Genomic DNA, 21,553 nt, shown 5'->3' on the forward strand with positions numbered 1-21,553 from the left:
GGCCTGTGTCATAGAACAGACCACTAACCCCACTTTAGCACTGCTCACTGTTTCAGAAATCTTGAAGAATTATCATTTTATAATAATAATATAATCTACATGTGTTTCCTTCCTCTGCCAGATAATGATTGTGATCAAATGTATTTCCCAGTTTGGATTCTTTCCTTGGTCTTCTAAGATATATTGCAGTATCAGGGCAGAAGCACCATTTGCCTTGCCAAATATAATTGGGATTGAGAAGAAAGATGGATATGTACAGTATGATCTCATGCAACTCATGGCCTTGTTCTTGCACAGGTACATCTTGAAGGTACTGCAAACTATCCTTAATAAGGAAGAAAGACTTCAATCTGCCTTTTCAAGCATGGATTCGTTAATGTGTAGTATAGCAGATGTCTATGATAACATCAGAAGAGCCCTGTATCAAAAACCTATAGTCCAGTAACTTGTCCCTATGGTGATTTTAATCACCTATGGTGATCAATCACTTCCCAGAAGAACATTGATGCAATAGAGAGTGACACTCATGTTTTCTAGCAGATGGAAATGTCATTGCAAATATATTACCTTTGAAATTGCAGCTAATATAGAACTATCACACTCATCGACAGCCATATGCTCCATTAATTTTGTTAACTTCCCAGCTTCTGGAAACAAAAGAAAAATGTATAATTTGGCCAAACATTTTGTAATAAAACATTTCTTTTGGTCTCTTCTGAGTAGCAAGTTGTTTTGTACTATCATTGAGAAAGAGAGATGTTCCTTCTTTACACTTTTCTTTCTTTTCCCAATTATTTTCCTTTTTCAACTAAAAGCTCCCAACCTGTAATTTTTAATACAAAACTCCTCCAGCTACATGACTGAAGTGTCCCTAATTTTACAATAGACTTATCATAGAGCAAGTGAAGCAGCCAATGTTATAGTCATAATATTTGAAGGATCATCAATGTTTTTCTGTCCTCGAGCATTAAATCTGAGTTACCTCAAATACTCAAATTTGGGTGGTTACTTGACAGCCAACTTTCTTCATGAAACGTCCAAATATTTCTCCTGCTCTGTGCTGTGACATGTATGGGAATTATGCATGTATAGACCCTGCATTTTCTTTCACTTCCTTTAAATGTGGTTTAAAATTCCCACAGGCAATAACTTTCACTGTGCTTTGTCCCGCAGTGGCAAGGGCTCTGGGATTCCAAAATACTAGATCCTAAACAAAAGGACATGACCAAGAAACCTAAGAAGAAAGGTTGCAAAAGTCATTCGAAGGAACATCAGTCTAGCTCAGAAGGATGGCATCTCCCTAGGAACATCTTTAAGAGGGCTAATAGAGGTAGATAAATGCAAATATGTGGGCAAACTATTCTTGCTATGAAAAGAAGAGAGAAAGGGTAATCCTGTCCTTCCTGATCAGCAGGAAGAATAGAAATCAAGAATATACTAATAAAAGAGCTGGAGAACTGAACATTTTATTGTCAGAGTGTGAGAAGCTAACAACAGCTTCCTACTCAGTCAAGATGAATACAATTCGATAACCAAAAGCCTAGTTATATTTTAGTACCTCATATGTGTCCTTGATTCAAATTCACTCTTAAGATCTGACAAGAAATATAAAATAATAGCCTGCATTCCCCTCTGCAGCCTCCTGGCTGTGATCTCTGGTCTTCTCTTTTGTGGGGATAATAAAACCCACTGACAATCCTAACATGCCTCTCAAAGATGCACCATTAAAGAAATCAATGCTATATGTCTTAAGCTCTCTGGCATTGAGGGAGGAAATAATTTGAGGTGATTCTTTCAAATTTCATTTGCATTTGTTGTTATCCTTTCTTAGGGTGTGTAACCATAGGCTCCGAATCCCCTTTTGTGGTTCTAGAAACTTCTCCAACTAAACCACAGTGCCATTGTTGAAAATGGGCAAAGTGGTTTCCCGTCATTTTGAGATGACAAATCTAACATAAACTATAAAATAAACTCAATCTACTTGAGAAACAAAAGTAAGCCCCTACCTTAGAAATGGAAATAAAAATTGAAAATCTGAGGCTTGTCTATTTTTTATCACTCTCTCCACTTTGTCCCCCAAATGGCCTCCCCCTGTCCCAACAGCTTGCTCACTTTCACTGTTATTTTTTTATTTTATTTTTTAATTCCATTTATATCCCGCCCTTCTCCGAAGACTCAGGGCGGCTTACAAGCTTAGAAGTAGCCTTCATTGTTGTGGTTTGGTTTAGGTTGAGAAGTTTCACATTTCTTTAAACTTTTTTTGCAATCAGAAGGTGAAAGCTTGACCCCTCTGTGCTCATTAGATTCTTTAGTTGCCATTTTAGGGGGATTCTCCCACACAAGAATTTGCACAGGGGTGTCTCTTTTAATGTTTCAGAAGACTTGATTGGATTGAAGACCAATTGCTACAGTGCTTTGGGAATGGAACCCCATCAGAAGTCAGAGCAATTTTTTAAAAAAATGCTCCTATCATGTGGAAGCTTGTTAGATAGCATAATGACTGTTTTCCTTTCTTTTTGGCAGACAAATCTCTAAAAGGAGCCCAGAAGTCATGCAGCCTTTTTAGAAAACCTCCCTCTGGCAAGAAGAAACATTCTAAAGAAACAATAAACCAGAAGATACTTAAGAGAAAAAAGTTGCTGATTAAAATGTAAATGGAGGGTTTCCTTTTTTTTAAAAAAAAAAAGCAGCTCTAAAACAGTATTTCCTAATCTTGACAACTTTAAGATGGGTAGACTTCAAGTTCCCTTGGCTGGGGAATTCTAGGAGTTGAAATCCACCCATCTTAAATTTACCAAGATTGAGAAACACTGACCTAAAGTACGTAAGGTGTTGCAACCTGAACGCAAGTAGGTTGCAAGTAAGACAGGGGATGGCAGGAAGAATAGACACAAAACTTACATTGCCTGATGATCATGCCTGAAAAAAATGAAGCTGCTACATAGAATGGTACAAGGAAGAATCATGCTGCATTTGTTTTTTGACTATAAAATGGTCAAGATCTTTGAGATTTTGTTTAGACTTGTTGATGCAAAGAACATGGCTCTGAGAGAAGATCTGAGGTCAGAATGATGCAAGGAGTATTGCATTGTTGTACTTAAGTTCTGAATGTTTTGTATGTATACTGTATGTGACAACTCAATGTGTGGACAAAAGGGACAGAGCTTAATGACAATGGTGTGATGCTCATTTTGTCATTTGCCTACTTCGGGGGATGCCTCTGTGATCATGGCTTTATGAACAGATAAATCAGAAGCAGACTCAACTTCCCTCACACAAACTGCCCTCCAATCAGTGGCGTAGCGTGGGTTGTCAGCACCCAGGGCAAGGCAAGTAATTTGCGCCCCCTCGCTCTTGCACTAAACCGCACGCCTGGCACCCCCCTGGCGTAAGAAGAATCGAGCCTCCCGCGATCTCCCGTCCCCCCCACCCCCCTGAAATTCTCGCCCGCTTTCACAGACTTGTTCTTTTACACCGGCTGCAAGTACCAGGAGCCAAAGGCAGCCTCTCCGAAAGCCTCACACCCAAAGACGTAGGCACGCCCACACTGAGGAACGCCGCCGCTGGCGAGGCTCACAGACGCCGCCGCTGCCGTTCTTTCTTTCTCGTTCGCGGGAGCGCGCGGCGGCGTGCGCATACAGAGGCGTATATAGACCCAGGGAGCTGCCGAGCCTTCCCCCACCCGGAGAGAGAAGCGTTTCTGTGTCGGCGCAGGCACAGATACTGCTCGCTTGCGAGCAGCCTTGCCCTAGCCCGCCGGTCGCGCCCCCCCAGATGTTGCGCCTGGTGCGGCCGGCCCCCCCTGCACCCCCCACGCTACGCAACTGCCTCCAATTTAGCAAGACGGGATGAAGTCTTCGTCATAAAGACAGATGATACAAAATAGAATAATATCTTGTAGTTTCCTTTCATTTTTAATTACAATAACTGTCTTTTCATGGTTAACTGAGTTCAGAAGTCCTAGAATGAAATTAGATATATCAGCTTGGTATCTGACTCAACCTGAGGGTAATGTGCATCAGACTACTGTATGTGGGAAAGAGCAGAAGGAGAAGGGGGCATCCAGCTCTAGGAGGCCCTGAAAAGGATGGGTTCCTTAGTCCACATTTAGACCACTCTTTGGGTCTATAACCTTATCTCAACTAGCTAGCTTGTGCGGTTCCTGCAGTGTCTGTTACCAATGCTACCACTTTTTTCTTGAACTTTAAGCAAGGAGTTTATCTTAACAAATATGACTCTACTTTGCACTTTGACGGATCTAGATAAACTCTTACCCCCAGTGTGCTTTGGATTTATCGGCCTATCAAGCAGTTCCTCTATGACATCATTTATCCTGAGAGCAGCCCAGTCTGTGATATCTATGTTTTCATCTTCATTGCTGATGTGATTAATTTTATTATTATCATCTTTGGCTGTGGGGCATTTGGGGTAAGTAGCAATGTGTGTTGCTGAAATTCTAACAGAAAGGGTTTGTAGAGTATGTTTTGGTGAGACTGGAAGAAACGTTTTCTCAGTGATGAGGAAGAAATACTCATGTGCTCATGATGTGCTCAAAAGCTATTATTATTTTTCTATTACTTTAAAAGTTCCAAATTCATGAATACATTTCAATTTCAGTGAAACCAATGCTCTAATAAAAACATCTTTAGTTTTGCTGCAAGTATACATGACTTCTTATGAATGTATGAGTGTTTAAGACTCACTTTGGGGTAGAAATTTGAGTTTTGGATTATTGGTCCTAGATTTAAATCCCCACTTAATTGTGGAGTTCACAGGGTGACCTTGAGCTAAGATCTGTTAGCTTGTGGAGTCATTGTGACCCTAATATAAAAGATGACTACTCTGCATTGTATAGAAAGGGAAGGGAAAGGAAAGGAAAGGAAAGGAGGAAGGTGAAGGGAAAGATAGTATTAGAAGGGACTACAGACTGAAGGGGGTTGGACTCAAATGGTTTAAACTAGCAAAAAGTAAACCTGAAGAAGATGATGAGGCATATTTGGAACTGAATTTATGGAACATAGGAACAATGTGGCTTCTATATGATACAATGGAAATTAGAGAAAATAGTGGTTAAATAAACTTAAGCTGGATTTGAAAATGAAATGCAAGTCTTTGCATTTAAAATTTTAAATGATTTTAAATGTCAGTCCAAAGTCCATTATGTGTGAAGATATTAATCTATTATTGTTATGATTATTGATATTAATACATATCTCTTACTATTCTTTTGGAATAAACAGCACTAGGCAAAGTGAGGAAATACTGTATAAAAAGTAATAGGCAAAAGAAATTGGAATTCAGAGAAAAGAGGAAATTTAACCTAATGTAGTTTTATTTGGCATTATTACTATTATGTTTGGTCACATATTTAACTAGATGTTTAGACTCAATTTGATATTTTTATCCACCAACAGAGTCCTTCCCAAGGGCCTGGGATAGGCAGAAATTGTTATATAAGCCACCTGGAGTCGCTGAATTGGGCGGCCATATAAATTTTCACAAATAAATAAAACTCCTTTTTGCAATTGACTGATAGGGTTTTTTCCAGTGCTGATGGTATTCAAGTGGTCTTTCACATGTTTTGGAATTGCAAGATATCTATTTCTGTTGATACTGTCTTTTGCTTTCTTTTGTCACAGTATTATTATTTATTTTTTCAGAGGTATATAGAGGGTGATATTGCAGACTCCCTTTCGGAAGATGACGTCCCTGGACCTTGGCTTGTGATACTCTTGATACAGTTTGGCACCATGATAATTGATAGGGCACTCTACCTAAGAAAGAACAAGTTTGGGAAATGTGTTTTCCAAGTGATCTTGGTCTTTGGCGTTCATATTTGGATGTTTTTCATTTTGCCAGAAGTAACACAAAGGTATGGCAACATTCAGGAAGGAACTGTGAGTTGCTTCCTGCAAAGTTCTGTTGGGGCTCAATTCAAAAGGAAGGTATATATTCAGTGGGTGCAATGGCCTTTATTCTATATGCATCTTTTCTATGTGCTTTGAGGTATTAGTTCAAGGATAACCGTGTCTTCTCAGGTTGAGTAAGTAACAGATAGGTCCAGGACGAAGATCCTATATAAAGTTGAATTATAATGAAAGTGTACTTTATAGGAACATGAAACTTAAATTAACAGATGTAATGGTTTTCAATGATTAAGAAATGAAAAATATCCAAAAAGGTGCTACCAGATTTCAGAAGCAATGAAAGAAGGGAATCTGGAAATTACTCAAGATGATTTAGGGATGTGCATGGCTTATGGTTTACCAAGCTCTGTCCTAGATCCATGTTGGTGGTTTATTTATTTATTTATTTATTCGGTTTATATACCACCCTATTCCCAAAGGACTCAGGGCGGTTTACAAGAAACAATCCACCCACATTGTGAAATGTTCCTTCAGTCATTGTTGAGTGTAATTGGGCTTTTCATAATTTATTGCTTTCATTATGATTTTAAAGATTGTTTGAAATATTTATTGTTCTTTGGTCTGGGTGTGTTAAATACTATTTTAGATATTGATGATTCCGTTTAATGTCTTTAATTCCTTTTAGGCATAAAGGACAAAATTATTGCAACTGAGAAAGTGAGCTGAAGCTCACAAAGGCTTATATCTTTTTATAAAATTAGAGGTAGTCATTTAATGAGTTTAGCAACTCTTCAGTTATGATGGTGCTGACACAGTAACTTTACAGCCAATCCTCTTTTCAACTATTGCAACTTTTCAACTATTGCAACATCCCCATGATCATATGACTGAGATTTGAGTGCTTTGGTTTTGGCAGGTATTTATGACCAATACAGTGTCCCTGTCAGGCACAAAGAATCACGACCACTGGTTAGATAGAAGATTTATTTAAGCCTATACACAAGAATCTGGTCAACTAAAGTTCAACACTAAATTGGCTGCAAATAAGGGTCAATAGAGTTCAGGAGGGATTAGATTTGGAGTGCTTGTGGGAACATAACAATTCCAAAGTGATAACATGTTTAACTCCAAACCCCCAGTTGTGCCTGCTCTCCTCCTACGGTCCCATGGTCATATGATTGCTATTTGCATGCTTCATAGCTAGTGTTTGACAAGGAGAATCAATGGAGAAGCTGACAGTAAAATTGTGATCACATGATTGGGTCATTGTTTCAGAGATATTTCATTACCTAAATAGAAGAACAAAATGGCCACAGGTGGGCAAAAAAGCTGGGGGAGTGAGAGCAACTGTCTTCCTGTTGGCTTGCCAATTGACGTTGCTTGTGGAAAGCTGGCAGAGAGCATCATGTGACAGCAGCAACAGTGCACCAGCTATTTCCTTGAAAATACAACTGGTGTGAAAATCCTTAAAGTAATGAGTCCTGGATTTTGTATGCATTTTTAAGTGAAGTACCTAGATTCAATTTCTTTTTTGCCCTATGATGTACCATTTGGGGTAATTGAAAGTTCCAAATGAAAAAAAGACAAGAGAGTATGCAGGTAATGTGAGATTACTTTCCAAGTGTGTGTTTAATACGTTTCTTCTTCTGTCACATTAAAATAATGCAAATTGGTGAAAATGGTTGTGACCTTTGGGGGATGCACCTAAAGTTTTTCAATAGAACTATATATTTGTACTTGGAGATTGTTTTCTTTTCTTTCTTTCTTTCTTTCTTTCTTTCTTTCTTTCTTTCTTTCTTTCTTTCTTTCTTTCTTTTATGCTTACATTAGTATATCTATGAGCAATTCTATAGCTGGTGAATATAAGATACAGAATTATCTGCATGTGGTTTATCTCCCTAATAAAGCTTTAGCCATTTATTTTATATAGCCTTCAGTTATTAAGGGAATAAAGAAGAGGATTTAATTCTCCTCTTTTCTCTCTTCGGTTCATCCACAATTGGTCTGCAGGGTTTGTATTTATCAAAATTTGCAAGATGGCAGCATAGTGTGGCAATAGTAGCCCTGCCCTCTTGGTCCGAGCATCTATTTAACTCAAATGTACAAAAGTGGCAGAGCTTCACTGTGATGTTGTGCCTGCCATCCAGCAGATTTTGACCTCAACTGTGAATACATAATGCAACTCTTGTGTAATTAATGACAATTCTGTCTGTTCCACTCACAAGGCTGTACGTAGACTCTAAACTGAGTAACAGCCAAGAACTAAGAAAATGTTATATCTTGTTAGAAAAAGTGGGAGATCGGAATGATTTTTCTGTTCCTTCACAGGAGATTTAACAGGAACAGAATGGCTCAGCTGTGGTATTTGGTCAAGTGCATTTATTTTTGTTTGTCCACATATCAGATCAAATGTGGTTACCCAAATCGGACCATGGGCCATTTTTTGACCAAGAATTATAACTATATAAACCTCTACTTATTCCAAGGGTAAGTACTATATAAATTTAATAAATCCTAATCCTAATAAATCCTACTAATTTCATGACAGGACAACATTTTCCACATCCTTGACAAACAGAAACTTTTCAATTCATTCCCTCCAGGATGACAAACATTGCTAAATAAACCAAATTAAACGTGTGCACACCTAGAAGAAGGTGGCCGAAAGAAGATTGGAACTAACTGATAGGTTTTAGACTTTAATACTAATAAAATAACTTCAGCAAAAAGGAAAGTCACTGGTTGCTTTTAGATTGATATCTCTTTCTTTCAACCAGACCTACTTCCTACATTTTAGAGGGTCTCTCTCTCTGTGTGTGGCAGGGGAATTAAGAGGAAAAAGTGCTAAGCATGCTTCTTAGAGCACCTGGAGTTCACAAGATAAAAAAAGATGGTGAAGACCTGGAAAGAGTACAGAGAAGAAAGACAAAGATAGCAAGAGGCTTGAGGGCTAAATCCTCTAAACATTGATTAAAGGAACTTGGTATGGTTAGCTTAAAGAAGAGAAAGATCAGGGGAGATATGGAAGCAGTCATCAGATGCATGAAGGAAATCAGAAGGTCTGGATTTATTCCTCCTGAGCATCTGTGAGCAAGACAGAACTGGCGAGTGAAAACGTAAGAAAGAGGTATCCAAACATGGAATAGAGAAATTCCTGACTGAGAGCTATTAAACATGTTATAACTGCTCCATCAGTGGAGGTTTTCAAGAAAAAAAATTGGATAGCCATTTGCTCAGATAGATGCACTGGGCTTGATTTGCTGGATTTGATTTACCGGGGGTGGGGGCGGAGTAGATCTACATTCAGAGTTTCACCAGCCCTTAAGTAGAATGATAATCAGAACTGTATGGCTCCCAGACAAAGGAATCAAGAAACAGCCCTGGCTACCTTCCATTTCTTTTTTCATATAGTAATAAAGATCACTTAGTTTTGACAAATTGAATATATATTTTTTTGTAAACAGCTATAAATAAAATTATGATTATACATTTTTATGAGTCGTCCTTCTGTTTTTCATAAATGGAAATCTACGATTGATTGATCCTAAAATCAATCAATTAGTCAATATTATATGAATTATTTTTGTTGCTTCTATGCCACTTGTAAAAAGTACAATTTATCATTTTCATTCTCTTAAGATTTTGTACCTGAAAATATATAAGGAAGCTGCAATGTTAGCAGCATTGATTACATTATTTAGTTGCAAAACATATCTGCTATGTAAATTTAAAATGAGTGCAGATGTTTTAATTTGTAATTCTGTATCAGGATGTTATTGGTATCCAAATTAAAGATTGATAGTTCTCTGCAGATTTTTCTTTAGAGGAAAACCTTTGAATAAACTAAAAATTAATTTATCAAATTTTATGTTTCCAATATTTATTACAAAATGCTAGTCGCCAATATCAACTTGCCTTTTTTATTCTCTCGTGGATAGATTCCGCATGATACCTTTCTTGATTGAGCTGAAGACTGCTGTGGACTGGGTCTGGACTGATTCTACACTCAGTCTGTCCAGTTGGATTTGCCTAGAGGATATTTATGCAAATATTTTCATTCTAAAATGTCAGAGAGAATGTGAAAAAGTGAGTGTTATTTTTTCTGGATCTTGCTAGCCCTCTTAATGCAAGTAACATAGGATAATCTTGCTGGGAACTCTGGAAAATGTAGTGTGAAATATCTACTATGTGGCAGGGAGAGGGGAGTCTAGGATGGTCTAGTAGTCTCCTGAAATGGATGGCTTTCGTTATTATAATAGTGTATTTAAGATTCCCAATTTCTGTGATGATCATCTTTTTGCTCATATCTGAATATTCACAAATGGAAATATGGCCACAACATGTAGTTTTTGGAAACACTGAGATGAAAACACTGAGATCATTGCACATTTGTGAAATAAATCATAAAGGGATTTTGAAATATTTGGCATTGGACAAATTATATTATACTTACAAAAATATGCTTTCCTTGGTTGTTGCTTGATGCATATCATTAAAATGGATGCAGGGATGTATTTTTCAGTTATGTAGATGTCCAGGATGCTGTTTTTTTTCTGTGTAAGAAAAAAAAATACAGTCAACCTGATTGTCTTAAAAAATCTTATCGGAGTCCTGGACCAGCCCCTAAGCCCATCTAGCCCAGAGTTGTTAGTTGAGCAGTAAATAAATGAATAAATCTGTGTTCCCCGAGTGCAGCGGCCCCCAACCTTTTGGGCACTAGGGACCAGTTCCTTGGAGACAGTTTTTTTCACAGAGCAGAGGGGGCATGGTTTCACATGCTGCCTGCATCCCGCAGATGGGGCTTCACTTGTTTGTGCAGCCTGGTTGCTGGCATGCCACGGACCGGTGCCAGTCCACAGACCGGGGGTTGGGGATCTGTGCCCCAGTGTTCAACTAGATAATTGGGGAAAGTCATAACCCTGGACCAGAAGGCAAGAGTTCTCTTTTACTGGTTTCCTAGCCATCAGTACTAAGGCCCGTTGCTCATAATTCAGAAGGCGGAAATCTCAGTAACCATTGGTATCCTCCTCTACCATGAAACTCTCCAGTTCCCATGTAAAATTATTCACTTCCTACAATTTACTTAGATCCTGCACTGTTGGTTACTGAATTGCCCTGCCTTGTTATTTGAGAGGGAGAAGGGAAAGGGAGAAGGGAGAAAAACATTCAATCATGCATTACCTTGGAACGTTACCAATCACCAACAGCGTAGCTTTGATCACCAGAGCTTAGGAAGTAGAATTCAGAACATGCTCTGTTGCTAAGTTTAATCATATTCAAAATCAAAATTAGCGATGCTGAAGCACTTGTGTAGAATTTAAGGTTGCTACTCTTGGTTCTGGCTTCAGATGACTCTTATACTGTATGGATTGGTTGGTACTATTTACTTACTGAGCCATGGTGGTGCAGTGCTGAGAATGCATATTGCAGACTAATTCTGCCCATTGCCAGGAATTCAATCCCGACTCGCTTAAAGTTTGACTCAGCCTTCCATCCCTTTGAGGTTGGTAAAATGAGGACTCAGATTGTTGAGGGCAATATGCTGATTCTGTAAACTATTTAGTGCAGCAAATCACTTGTTGTTGTTGTTAGCTGCGAAGTCGTGTCCGACTCATCGCGACCCTATGGACAACGTTCCTCCAGGCCTTCCTGTCCTCTACCATCTTATACCACTATGAAGTGGTATATAAATCTAATTGCTATTGCTATTATTTCAGTATGTAACTGGAGTAACCATACTCTTTGTCAATTAACTCCTCTTTCCCCTCCAGAAATATCCCCAACCTCCTGGACAGAAGAAGAAACCAATTATGAAGTATGGGATGGGTGGCTTCACTATCTTCTTACTTGTCTTCATTGTATGGTTTCCACTTCTTCTTATGTCACTGAAATCTATGGCAGGTGTCACCAACCAGCCCTTGGATGTTTCTGTCAAAATTACCATCAGTGGTTATGAGGTAACAGAGAAGAAAGTTGAGAAAAGAATATTTAAGCCTTTCACAAGTAGTTCCATTTCCATTACTCAATTTAAATCAATTAACAAGAGAAAGGAGCTATGGGTCTGTGATTAAGTAGATCCTTGCCTGCAAAAAATGTTTATTTATTAAATTAATAAGGCTTCATTCAGTCTTTGTTCAGAAAGAATTGCACAGTTAGTAATATGGAAGGTTTTTCTTCCTGGTCAGAATAGATCATCTTTCCCCAACTTGCTGCCCTCCAAATTTGGGAACCCATCCTGGAAATTGTCATTCAGCACATCTGAAAAGTATAAGTTAAGAATGCATGGATGAGATAATAGTCAGCTGGAGACTTCAAATGTCTGATAAAAGGCATGATGACATCACAGATGTAATGATGTCATCGCACAAATAACACAAGTTGTGTACTTTGGAAAATGATACTGTGAAATTTCCCCCTCTCCCTCCCACCTCTGATGCATTGTTTGGAGATGAATCCAAAGAGCTGCATAAGCCCACTTACAAGAGTCAATAAAGTGAGTTACATTTCTTTCTAGCATACCAAAAGTGTGTAATACAGTCTTTGTTTTTCTCTTTTTTTCTAGTCCTTGTTCACCATGAGTGCTCAGCAACAAAATCTGGTTCCTTTCACTCATGCAGCATATAATCAATTCTCTGCTCAATATGCTCTCTATCCTGTAAGTATATATGTACCTTTATATATACATAATATATATATTCTACAATTCAATTCTACGTGGGGAAAAAAACCCGAATGACCAAAGATCCACATACAAACACCCGCGAAAACCTCAGAAAACAAATATATATATTGTATATACAGTACATACACAAGGACACTCTCACAATATGAATGCAGGGATCATTTCTCCGGCATTTTTTCCCAGTTGTCCCCCCTCCCCCCCAAAAAAACATTGCAAGATTCAAGGAAATTTATTTAATTTCTATGCTGACTGATCTCAACCAAGAGACACTAGGTGGCTTACAGTTATAAAACAATAAAGCATTTAAAACCAATAGAAACAATCCGAAACTAAATATATATATAGCATATATTACAATGTATCCCATTGTTGCTTCATTTTGGGGAAAAATACATTCCACATCCCGTTTTACTGTTAATTTTGTATTGTTCTTGTTTTAATCCTGGTCCTAGAAACCAGTTTTTGGCCCAAGGCATTGGTGAGTTCTCATTTAAATTCAGTTCAAACCCTAAAACTACAGAGTTATAGAACAAAAGATGTAAGTGAATCAGTTCAACAAACTGAACCGACTCTCTTATGGAGCGATGCCCATATTACAGCTTTAGAAGCAGGGGCAATATGAATGTTATTATTGGTTACTGAGAACACAGTTCCAACTTAGGTTATCTTCCCTTTTTCAGTTACCAGATGCTTTCATAATGAAAAGCAGGAACTGTTGGCTGGAAGTTGTCTCTTCCCCTCCTTTGGATTCAGTGTAAAATTAGTTGGTCGTGAGGTGCCTGGAAGGAATTTCCCAGGTTGACTGCACCCTATTTCTTATGCTATCATTTTTTCATAATGAAATGGAAAGCAGGACATATTGGGGCAGTGGCATGTCGTTAAAAGCAGTCATACTAGCTCTGTTGTTGTCACCACACCATGCCACCAACTAATGATTATGGCTTAGCTCTACTCTCAACCGGCTCACAAAATTCCAGAAAATGTAGCAATTGGCTCTCACAATCGGCATGAGACAATTCAACACATCATAGGATTGGGACTGTTCACATGTTTCTGGACTCTCTTGGCAGATTCTTGATACAAAAAATTGCAAACTACTAATAAAATGGTATAATCATAATAAGATCTGAACATAAGAATTGAAAGATTATGGCATATACCAACTGTGGTGGTCCTGGTGGTTATTGGCCCACTGGCACCAGTCCCAAAAATCTTGGATGGCACATAGAAAATCTACACATCATAAAATTTCCATCTGACTATTACAAAAGGCAACACTGCTTTCATCTGCATATACTATGCCAATATTTAATTTAATTTAATTTAATTTAATTTAATTTAATTTAATTATGGGACTTGTATGCCTCCCTATCTCCCGAAGGACTCAGGGCGGCTAACAACAATAAAACAACAATAAAAACAATGAATACAAATATTAAAAGAGATTAAATTTTACAAAGCCCCACTAAAAACCAATAAAAATTAAAACAAAATTAAAAACCCCGTCGTCAGTCCAGGTCGGCCAGTTGGAAAAGGTATGTCTTTAGGTCACGACGAAAGGACTGGAGATCTGGAGCCGTCCGAAGTTCTCAGGGGAGCTGATTCCAAAGGGCAGACGCCCCGACAGAGAAGGCCCTCCCCCTGGGTGTTGCCAGCCGACATTGTCTGGCCGACGGCACTCTGAGAAGACCCTCCCTGTGTGAGCGCACAGGGTGATGGGAAGTCGTTCCTGGCAGCAGATGGTCCTGTAAATATCCCGGGCCTAAGCCATGTAGGGCTTTATAGGTAAGAACCAGCACCTTGAACCTCACCCGGAGGGCAACCGGCAACCAATGCGGCCCGCGCAGGAGGGGTGTAATATGGGAGTATCAGGATGCTCCCACCACAACCCGCATAGCCGCATTCTGCACCAGCTGAAGCCTCCGGGTGGTCTTCAAGGGCAGCCCCATGTAGAGAGCGTTGCAGTAATCTATACGGGAGGTAATGAGTGCATGAGTGATCGTACGTAAGGCATCTCGGACCAAATAGGGGCGCAACTGGCGCACCAGGCGAACCTGGGCAAATGCCCCCCTGGCCATGACTCCTATATGATCTTCTAAATTGAGTCGTGCATCCAGGAGGACGCCTAAGTTGCGGGCCCCATCAATGGGAGGCAACACCTCTCCCCCCATAACCAAAGATGGTAAATCTTGGACAACACGAGATGCCAACATGTACAGCCACTCGGTCTTGGCCGGGTTGAGTTGGAGCCTCTTCTTCCCCATCCAGATTCGTACCGCTTCCAGGCAACGGGACATCACGTCGAGGGCATCACTGGGTTGGTTCAGAGTGGAGATGAAAAGCTGGGTATCATCAGCATATTGATGATACCTCACTCCGAAACCGCGTATGATTTCACCCAGTGGCTTCATGTAGATGTTGAACAGGAGGGGAGAGAGGACCGACCCCTGAGGCACACCACAATCAAGGGGCTTCAGGATTGACCTCTGACCTCCTGCCAACACTGTGTGCGAACGGCCCGAGAGGTAGGAGGAGAACCACCATAAAACAGTGCCTCCCACTCCCAACTCCCGGAGATGTCACAGCAAGATACCATGGTCGATGGTATCAAAAGCCGCTGAGAGATCTAATAGGACCAGGATAGAGGAATAACCCCTATCCCGAGCCTGCCAGAGATCATCCACCAGCACGACCAATGCCATCTCCGTGCTGTACTCGGGCCTGAAACCCGATTGGTATGGATCCAGATACTCAGTTTCCTCCAGGACCAACGGGAGCTGCCGTGCCACCACGCTCTCAACAACCTTCACAATAAAGCGAAGGTTGGAGACAGGACGAAAATTATTTAAAATAGCTGGGTCCAAAGCAGGTTTCTTGAGGAGGGGCCTCACCACCTCCTCCTTCAAGGCGGCAGGGAAGCACCCCTCACTCAAAGAAGCATTGATCACTCCCTGGAGCCAGCCTCGTGTAACCTCCTGAGCCGCATAAACCAGCCAGGAGGGACACGGGTCCAATAAACACGTGGTGGCACTTAATCTACCCATGATCCTGTCCACTTCATCCGGAGTCACAGGGTCAAACTCCTCCCAGATAATATTGGCCAGACCTGTCGCTTCCCCCTCATCAGATACTGCCCAATCGGAGTCCAGACTGGTCTGAATCAGTGATCTTGTCCAGCAGATGCTGACTAAACTCCTTGGCCCATCCCCGCAAGGAATCTTCCCCTGTCCCTTGATTTAAAAGGGAGCGGGTCGCCCTAAACAGGGCATCCGGGCGATTATCTGCGGACAAAATGAGGGCAGCAAAGTAAGTACGCTTCGCCGTCTCCATTTCCACAAGATAAGATCTAGTGAAAGATCTTAACTGTGCTCGGTCAGATTCGGACCGACTGGATCTCCAAACGCTCTCTAGGCCCCTCCTCTGGCGCTTCATCTCCCGTAGGTCCATGGAGAACCATGGGGCCAACCGGGACCTGCGCTGGGTCAGAGGCCGCAAAGGAACAACGCGATCGAGAGCCTCAGAAGCAGCACGTTGCCAGGTGTCAACCAAGGTCTCGACCGGATACTATGATATCCTAGATTTGTGGGAAGAACTCAATGTTTATGAAGGCCATCACCAACTAAAGAAGTGGCAACCGTTACTTCACATTGTTGTATATATAATAATCGGCTTACATCCTGTGGTGATAACTTTAAAATATCATCAAACAACATTTGCCTATCTCAGGTCCTTGGGAAGGACTCAATAGGTGGATAAAATGTCAAGTCCAGTGTAAGCATCTGATTGACTGTGCAACCAGCCATAATAATAATATCTGAGAGTGAGATGAGTGATATCTAAATTGACAGATAGATAGAATGATAGTAGATAGATAGATAGATAGATAGATAGATAGATAGATAGATAGATAGATAGATAGATAGATAGATATAGATAGATAGCCTTTTAAAGCAAGTCTGGTACTCTAAAATATGTTGGAGTTACAAATGTTGTGTTGGCTAGAAACCCTAGGCTCTTCAATTCCAATATTTTTTGGAAGATTTCAGGTTGGAAATGACTGTATTGAGGTAAGATGTGTTTTTATACTGTGCTTTTAAAACAGTTTTCCAATTAATTTTATTTTCCCTATAGTCTGCTTCATACTTTATAGATGGCTATAGTCCAGAGGATATTGTAATGGCTAAAATAAAAGGCAATGCCAGCCTGCTCTGGAGCATCAGTCCAGGGAATCGGAAAGCTATGATAGCAGAGCTCTCCAATTCCTCTGCAATCTATGTCAACTTCCACTGGACTCTTACCAGGTAAAAGAAAAAGAAGTGTATTTTATGCACATATTGAAGCCAGCTTAGAAAGTGAAATACAGTTCCCAGTTTATTGCGTTAATTTCCTTTCATTCTGACCTGGTTCCCATGTTATATTAGGTCCTTTTTAAATGATAGATGGTTAACAAGCACCCTGGCCTGGTTCCTTCATAACATTAAAGGTCAAGCAGATTCAGAGGCATCTCTGCACTTTTCTAAAAAGGATGAAACCAGCATTGTGCTATTGCAACTTAAGCCCTGCCTCTTTGTGAACATTGTGTGTGCAATGTGCTCCTATGTAGAAGAGGTGGAGCTTGCATTATATTCATGTAATGCTGCTTCCATCATTTGTCTGCCCTTGACCCTAGCTGCCAACATCTTGAGATGGTTTCCCAAATTCCACTGAGGCCAAAGCAACCATATTGTGATGCAGCACAATATTTGCCTCTAAGGCAAATATTCCTTTCCAAAAAAGAGGCACCCTTCTTAAGTCCCTATTTGTTGTGCTTTAACAAATATGTACAGTCCAGAAAACATCACAAAGATGCATCAGACCTTCTCCAAATGGCTTCTGTGACATTAAGATTTTTGCTCATTTTCTTATGAAATCAGGAATGCTTCTCTTGTGACGAATACTGAAGCATCTGGTATACATACCGTGCGATATAGAGAGAAGGAAATAAGGGATCAAATTGTTCACATGCTCTCTGGGACTCGGACTGAACCAATGTAGGTGGTTTTTTGTTTTTTTTAGTCTCTATTTACAAATCTGCTCTGGTCAATAACCAGGAATGTGTGCAACAAGTCGAGGTGGTGATGCAATTGCATGATCAAATAATGCAATGTCATTGTTAGACATCTGGGGGAAGGCTATTTTTGTATTTTTTATTTTCATTGCTAAGGCTAGGGAGAAATGCTTGTGGGGTTTTCAGATTTCAAGTGTGTAATTATTTTTCTGGCTCTAGGCACAATGTTTCTTGATCTGGATAAAGGAGATATATTTTTGCTCCACTTTAGGCAGTAAAATATCTAGGCTGGATGAGTTTGTATAAAAAATGAAATTTAGCATTAGCATCAGTTTGGAAGCTTGTAAAAATAAAAATGTTTTTCTTTTTTCCCCTCCTAAGTGTACTTCCTGGTGTTCTACCAAAATATCTCAGAGCAACTAATGAGGCAGATGCTAAAATAGCAAATAGCTTGAAAGTTGGTAAGTTCTATGATTGGCAGATTAAAACGTACTGTCTACTTTGAGATATGCTAAGAAAAATTAGTTCTCAGGTTCTAGTATCTTAGAACATTATATGTTATATTCCAAGGTGCTTAACATCTTTGTCACTATGACTCCTGTGGATGTCATGACAGATATCTCCTGTTCTTGTTCTACTGACCAATCTGAATATATATATGCGACCCATAGTCATAAGTACAGAATACACATTGCCTGTAATTCTTTTTTCTAAACAGCTGTTATGCAACAGACAAATTTTATGACAAGGCCTTTTTTGTGTTTAAAATCAGATACATATACATACTCATTATGGTTAGCTAGTTCCTATGTCCTGGAAAAAACACATTCTCTTTTAAAGTGGATTTTTAACCTTATTTTGCCGTTATTTCACATCACAATGAGCTATAATGGTTTGCTTGGATTGGTTAGAGGTTATTGCATTGCATGAAAATCATAGTCAATGTTTAGCATCTCATGTGAACTAGATCAGTGGCGCCCAAAGGTTGGGAGACCGGTTCTGTGCAGAGGTTCTTCCACGGATCAGAGCGGGCGTGACTTCGTATGCTGCTTGCATCCCACGGATGGGGCTTCATTTGTTTGTGTGGCCAGGTTTTTGGCATGTCATGAACTGGGGCCGGTCCGTGGACTGGGAACTAGATCAGTCTAACTTAATTAACAAACTATGGTTAAAACAAATTATGATTTAATAGGATGGACAAGCCCAGTTGCAATAGACTACATTTTTTCCTGTGTTTTGAAGCGTTTGGTAATAATCGCACACGAATAGGTAGGGGAATGCCAGTATGCTCTACAGCAGACATGTCAAACACAAGGCCCGGGGGCCAGATCTGGCCCACAAAGTGGTTTCATGCGGCCTGTGAAGCCAGCCTGGAAACAGTGTGCGAACGGCCCCCACTGCCTTGTCCCCTGCCCAGAGACCCTCCTCCTTCCAGAGACCCTCAGATCTGTCCCACTCCTGCCCAGGCCCCCATAGGCACCCTAGATGCGAACGATGTAGAGCTGGCCATGCCCACCCAGTAGGCCATATGCACTCTAGCCACGCCCACCCAGTAGGCCACACCCACCCGCCCCACTGAGGGCAACCGCAATGCTGATGCAGCCCTCAATGAAATTGAGTGACACCCCTGCTCTACAGTTTTGACTGTAGAATCAGGATAGATGTGAGTGTGCAGACCACTTTTGACTGTTCTTACATAATACTAAAACATCATTTTCAATTGAATAAGCTATAATGCCCTAAAAACCCCAATAGATGATTTCATATATTCATATGAAAACAAAACAGACTCAATTATAGCTCAGCATTATACACAGCCTAAATCAGTGTTTTTCAAATTTGGCAACTAAGATATGTTGACTTGAATTCCCAGAATTCCCAGCTAGAACCCAATTCTTTGCTCCCTGTCTTATTACAAGAAATAAATCGAATTGAGATCCAGCACAGGCACATATCCTGTTATGAGGGAGAAAGTTTGGGAAGCAGAGACTAACTTGTTTTCAACAGTTCATTCCCAGAAGTTAAAAGACATTGATGCGATGGCCTTCTTCAGAAATATAACCATAAAGCTGCAGAAGGAGTCTTCAAGTCGTGTTTCTGAATGGTGGATTGTTAAAGAGCAGAAGCCTCTCTGTTTGGATAACAGATGCAGCAAGAATATGGAGATTATAATTTGTAACGATAAAGTTAGTCCTTCTGGCCTGGGATTCCTCACTGCTTATGGGTAAGGATGGTAGAGCCACCATTTCCCGCTCTGGCTCCCAAATCAGCACTGACAGATTTGGAGTTAAATGCACCTGAAGGCCACCAAGTTGAGGAAGCTGTCCTAGAGATTTAGAAAGTTTCCTTGGTAACTGTTGTAGCCCACACTTTACAATGTTTTTGAGGTGGCACTATCCATCGTTGAAGTAACATGTGAAAAGGGTTATCAACTTTCTCAGAAACTAGTGAGAACATCAAAAAGAAACCTCATTATGCCACCAATGTTATCTCCAGTGTTTTATTTATTCAGAAGCTGTAGCATGCAAGCCTTCAGAACTGTTTATTTCCCACTACGTAAAAATTCAAGAAAGAAAGTAGGCGTGGTCTCTTCAGCCAGGCTTTTTAATTGTAATTATTTTTTACTGTTATTTTGTATTATATTTTACATCAAACTGCTAGCTAACCTGTGATTAAAAAAACAAGGATTAATTTTAAATAATAATAAAAAAATCTAGCCTCTTAAAGCCTTAGAATAGCTTTGCTCTAGAATAAAATCCTCTAGGAAAATCCCATTTAGCCATTTACTGATCATAGCTTTTACTTATATTCACTAATAGGAACCAGTACATGACTGGTTTCATCCTATGCTGGAACTCATCAGACAGACACAGACAGTTTTTATTCTGTAAGGTTTAAATATTCTACCAGGAACTGAACTCATGGTCAGTTCCACTTTAAAACTTTATACAGCAACCACACAATATTGCAGGAAGAGATAGTCTGTCAGAATGATATATAAAATCCATGATTCCTTAAGCTTCCAAAGCAGATATGGTTGTTACATTGTGTCATGTCCCTACATACAAGACTGTCTGATTACTTCCAATACAGCATGAAATAGGTGACATTGCCTCCTGGCATCCCATTTTGAATGAATGAACCTTTATTGTCAAAGTACAATCATGTATACATTGAGATTGGCTGAGCCTCCCTTCATGCCCCCCCAACTCAGTGATAACAAAGCCACCATCTTCTTGCACCATGTGAGCTAATTGCACCATGGGATCTACATTTTGTAAAAAAAAAAAATAGGACAATTTCTTCCACTCCAAGGGGGAAGTTAAAATTATGTAAACATGAGAACATGACCTAATATAACATCCATGTGTCTTTGCTTTGAGAGTTTAAGGGAAAATAGACAGTATATATTATTTTGATATGGCTTTTGTGGTTAACTGTCAGATTCAACTCTTGGATACTTGTCCAGGGTTAGGGTTGTCACTTGCTCAGTAATTCAAAGGCAGGGGACACATACAAATATGGAACGTTATGAGAAAAGAGTTTGGACTGTAGTGACCTGCCTTAGAAGATTAAAGTACAGAGGGCCAGAAACAGGAAAATGCATTTCAAAACTTATGCTACTCAAACAGTCTGAAAGTAACCTTGACTCTTCTTTTCCCTAAACACCAGCATTGTCGGTCTCTATATGTCGTTTGTTTTGGTTATTGGGAAATTCATCCGAGAGTATTTCAATGGCTTCTCACATTCCATCATGTTCGAAGAGCTGCCCAATGTGGACCGCATCCTGAAACTGTGTACAGAAATCTTCTTGGCCAGAGAGGCTGGAGAATTGGAGTTAGAAGAGCAGCTTTTTGCTAAACTCATCTTTCTGTACAGATCACCTGAAACGATGATCAAATGGACCAGAGGACGCAAGGAAAAATAAAAATAGCATGGATGGGAAATTGCCACTAA

At 39.9% G+C, this 21,553-nt stretch overlaps 1 protein-coding gene across 1 annotated transcript in view; it reads left to right on the forward strand.

The window, feature by feature from the left end:
- LOC310637728 (piezo-type mechanosensitive ion channel component 2-like) overlaps positions 1-21,524 on the forward strand; it is a gene marked incomplete at both ends in the record, with an annotated part of 76,071 nt that extends 54,547 nt beyond the window's left edge. Inside the window, 12 exons of the mRNA XM_083358229.1 lie at positions 298-441; positions 4,281-4,428; positions 5,661-5,872; positions 8,196-8,354; positions 9,806-9,953; positions 11,639-11,824; positions 12,430-12,522; positions 16,681-16,850; positions 17,463-17,579; positions 17,978-18,057; positions 19,604-19,820; positions 21,269-21,524. Of these exons, the coding sequence (XP_083214355.1) occupies positions 298-441; positions 4,281-4,428; positions 5,661-5,872; positions 8,196-8,354; positions 9,806-9,953; positions 11,639-11,824; positions 12,430-12,522; positions 16,681-16,850; positions 17,463-17,579; positions 17,978-18,057; positions 19,604-19,820; positions 21,269-21,524 (1,930 nt within the window). The remainder of the gene's footprint in view (positions 1-297; positions 442-4,280; positions 4,429-5,660; positions 5,873-8,195; positions 8,355-9,805; positions 9,954-11,638; positions 11,825-12,429; positions 12,523-16,680; positions 16,851-17,462; positions 17,580-17,977; positions 18,058-19,603; positions 19,821-21,268) is intronic.
- Between the last annotated feature and the right edge of the window lie 29 nt (positions 21,525-21,553).

Source organism: Vipera ursinii (genome assembly GCF_947247035.1).
Source record: "Vipera ursinii genome assembly, chromosome: 3".
NCBI lineage: Eukaryota > Metazoa > Chordata > Lepidosauria > Squamata > Viperidae > Vipera > Vipera ursinii.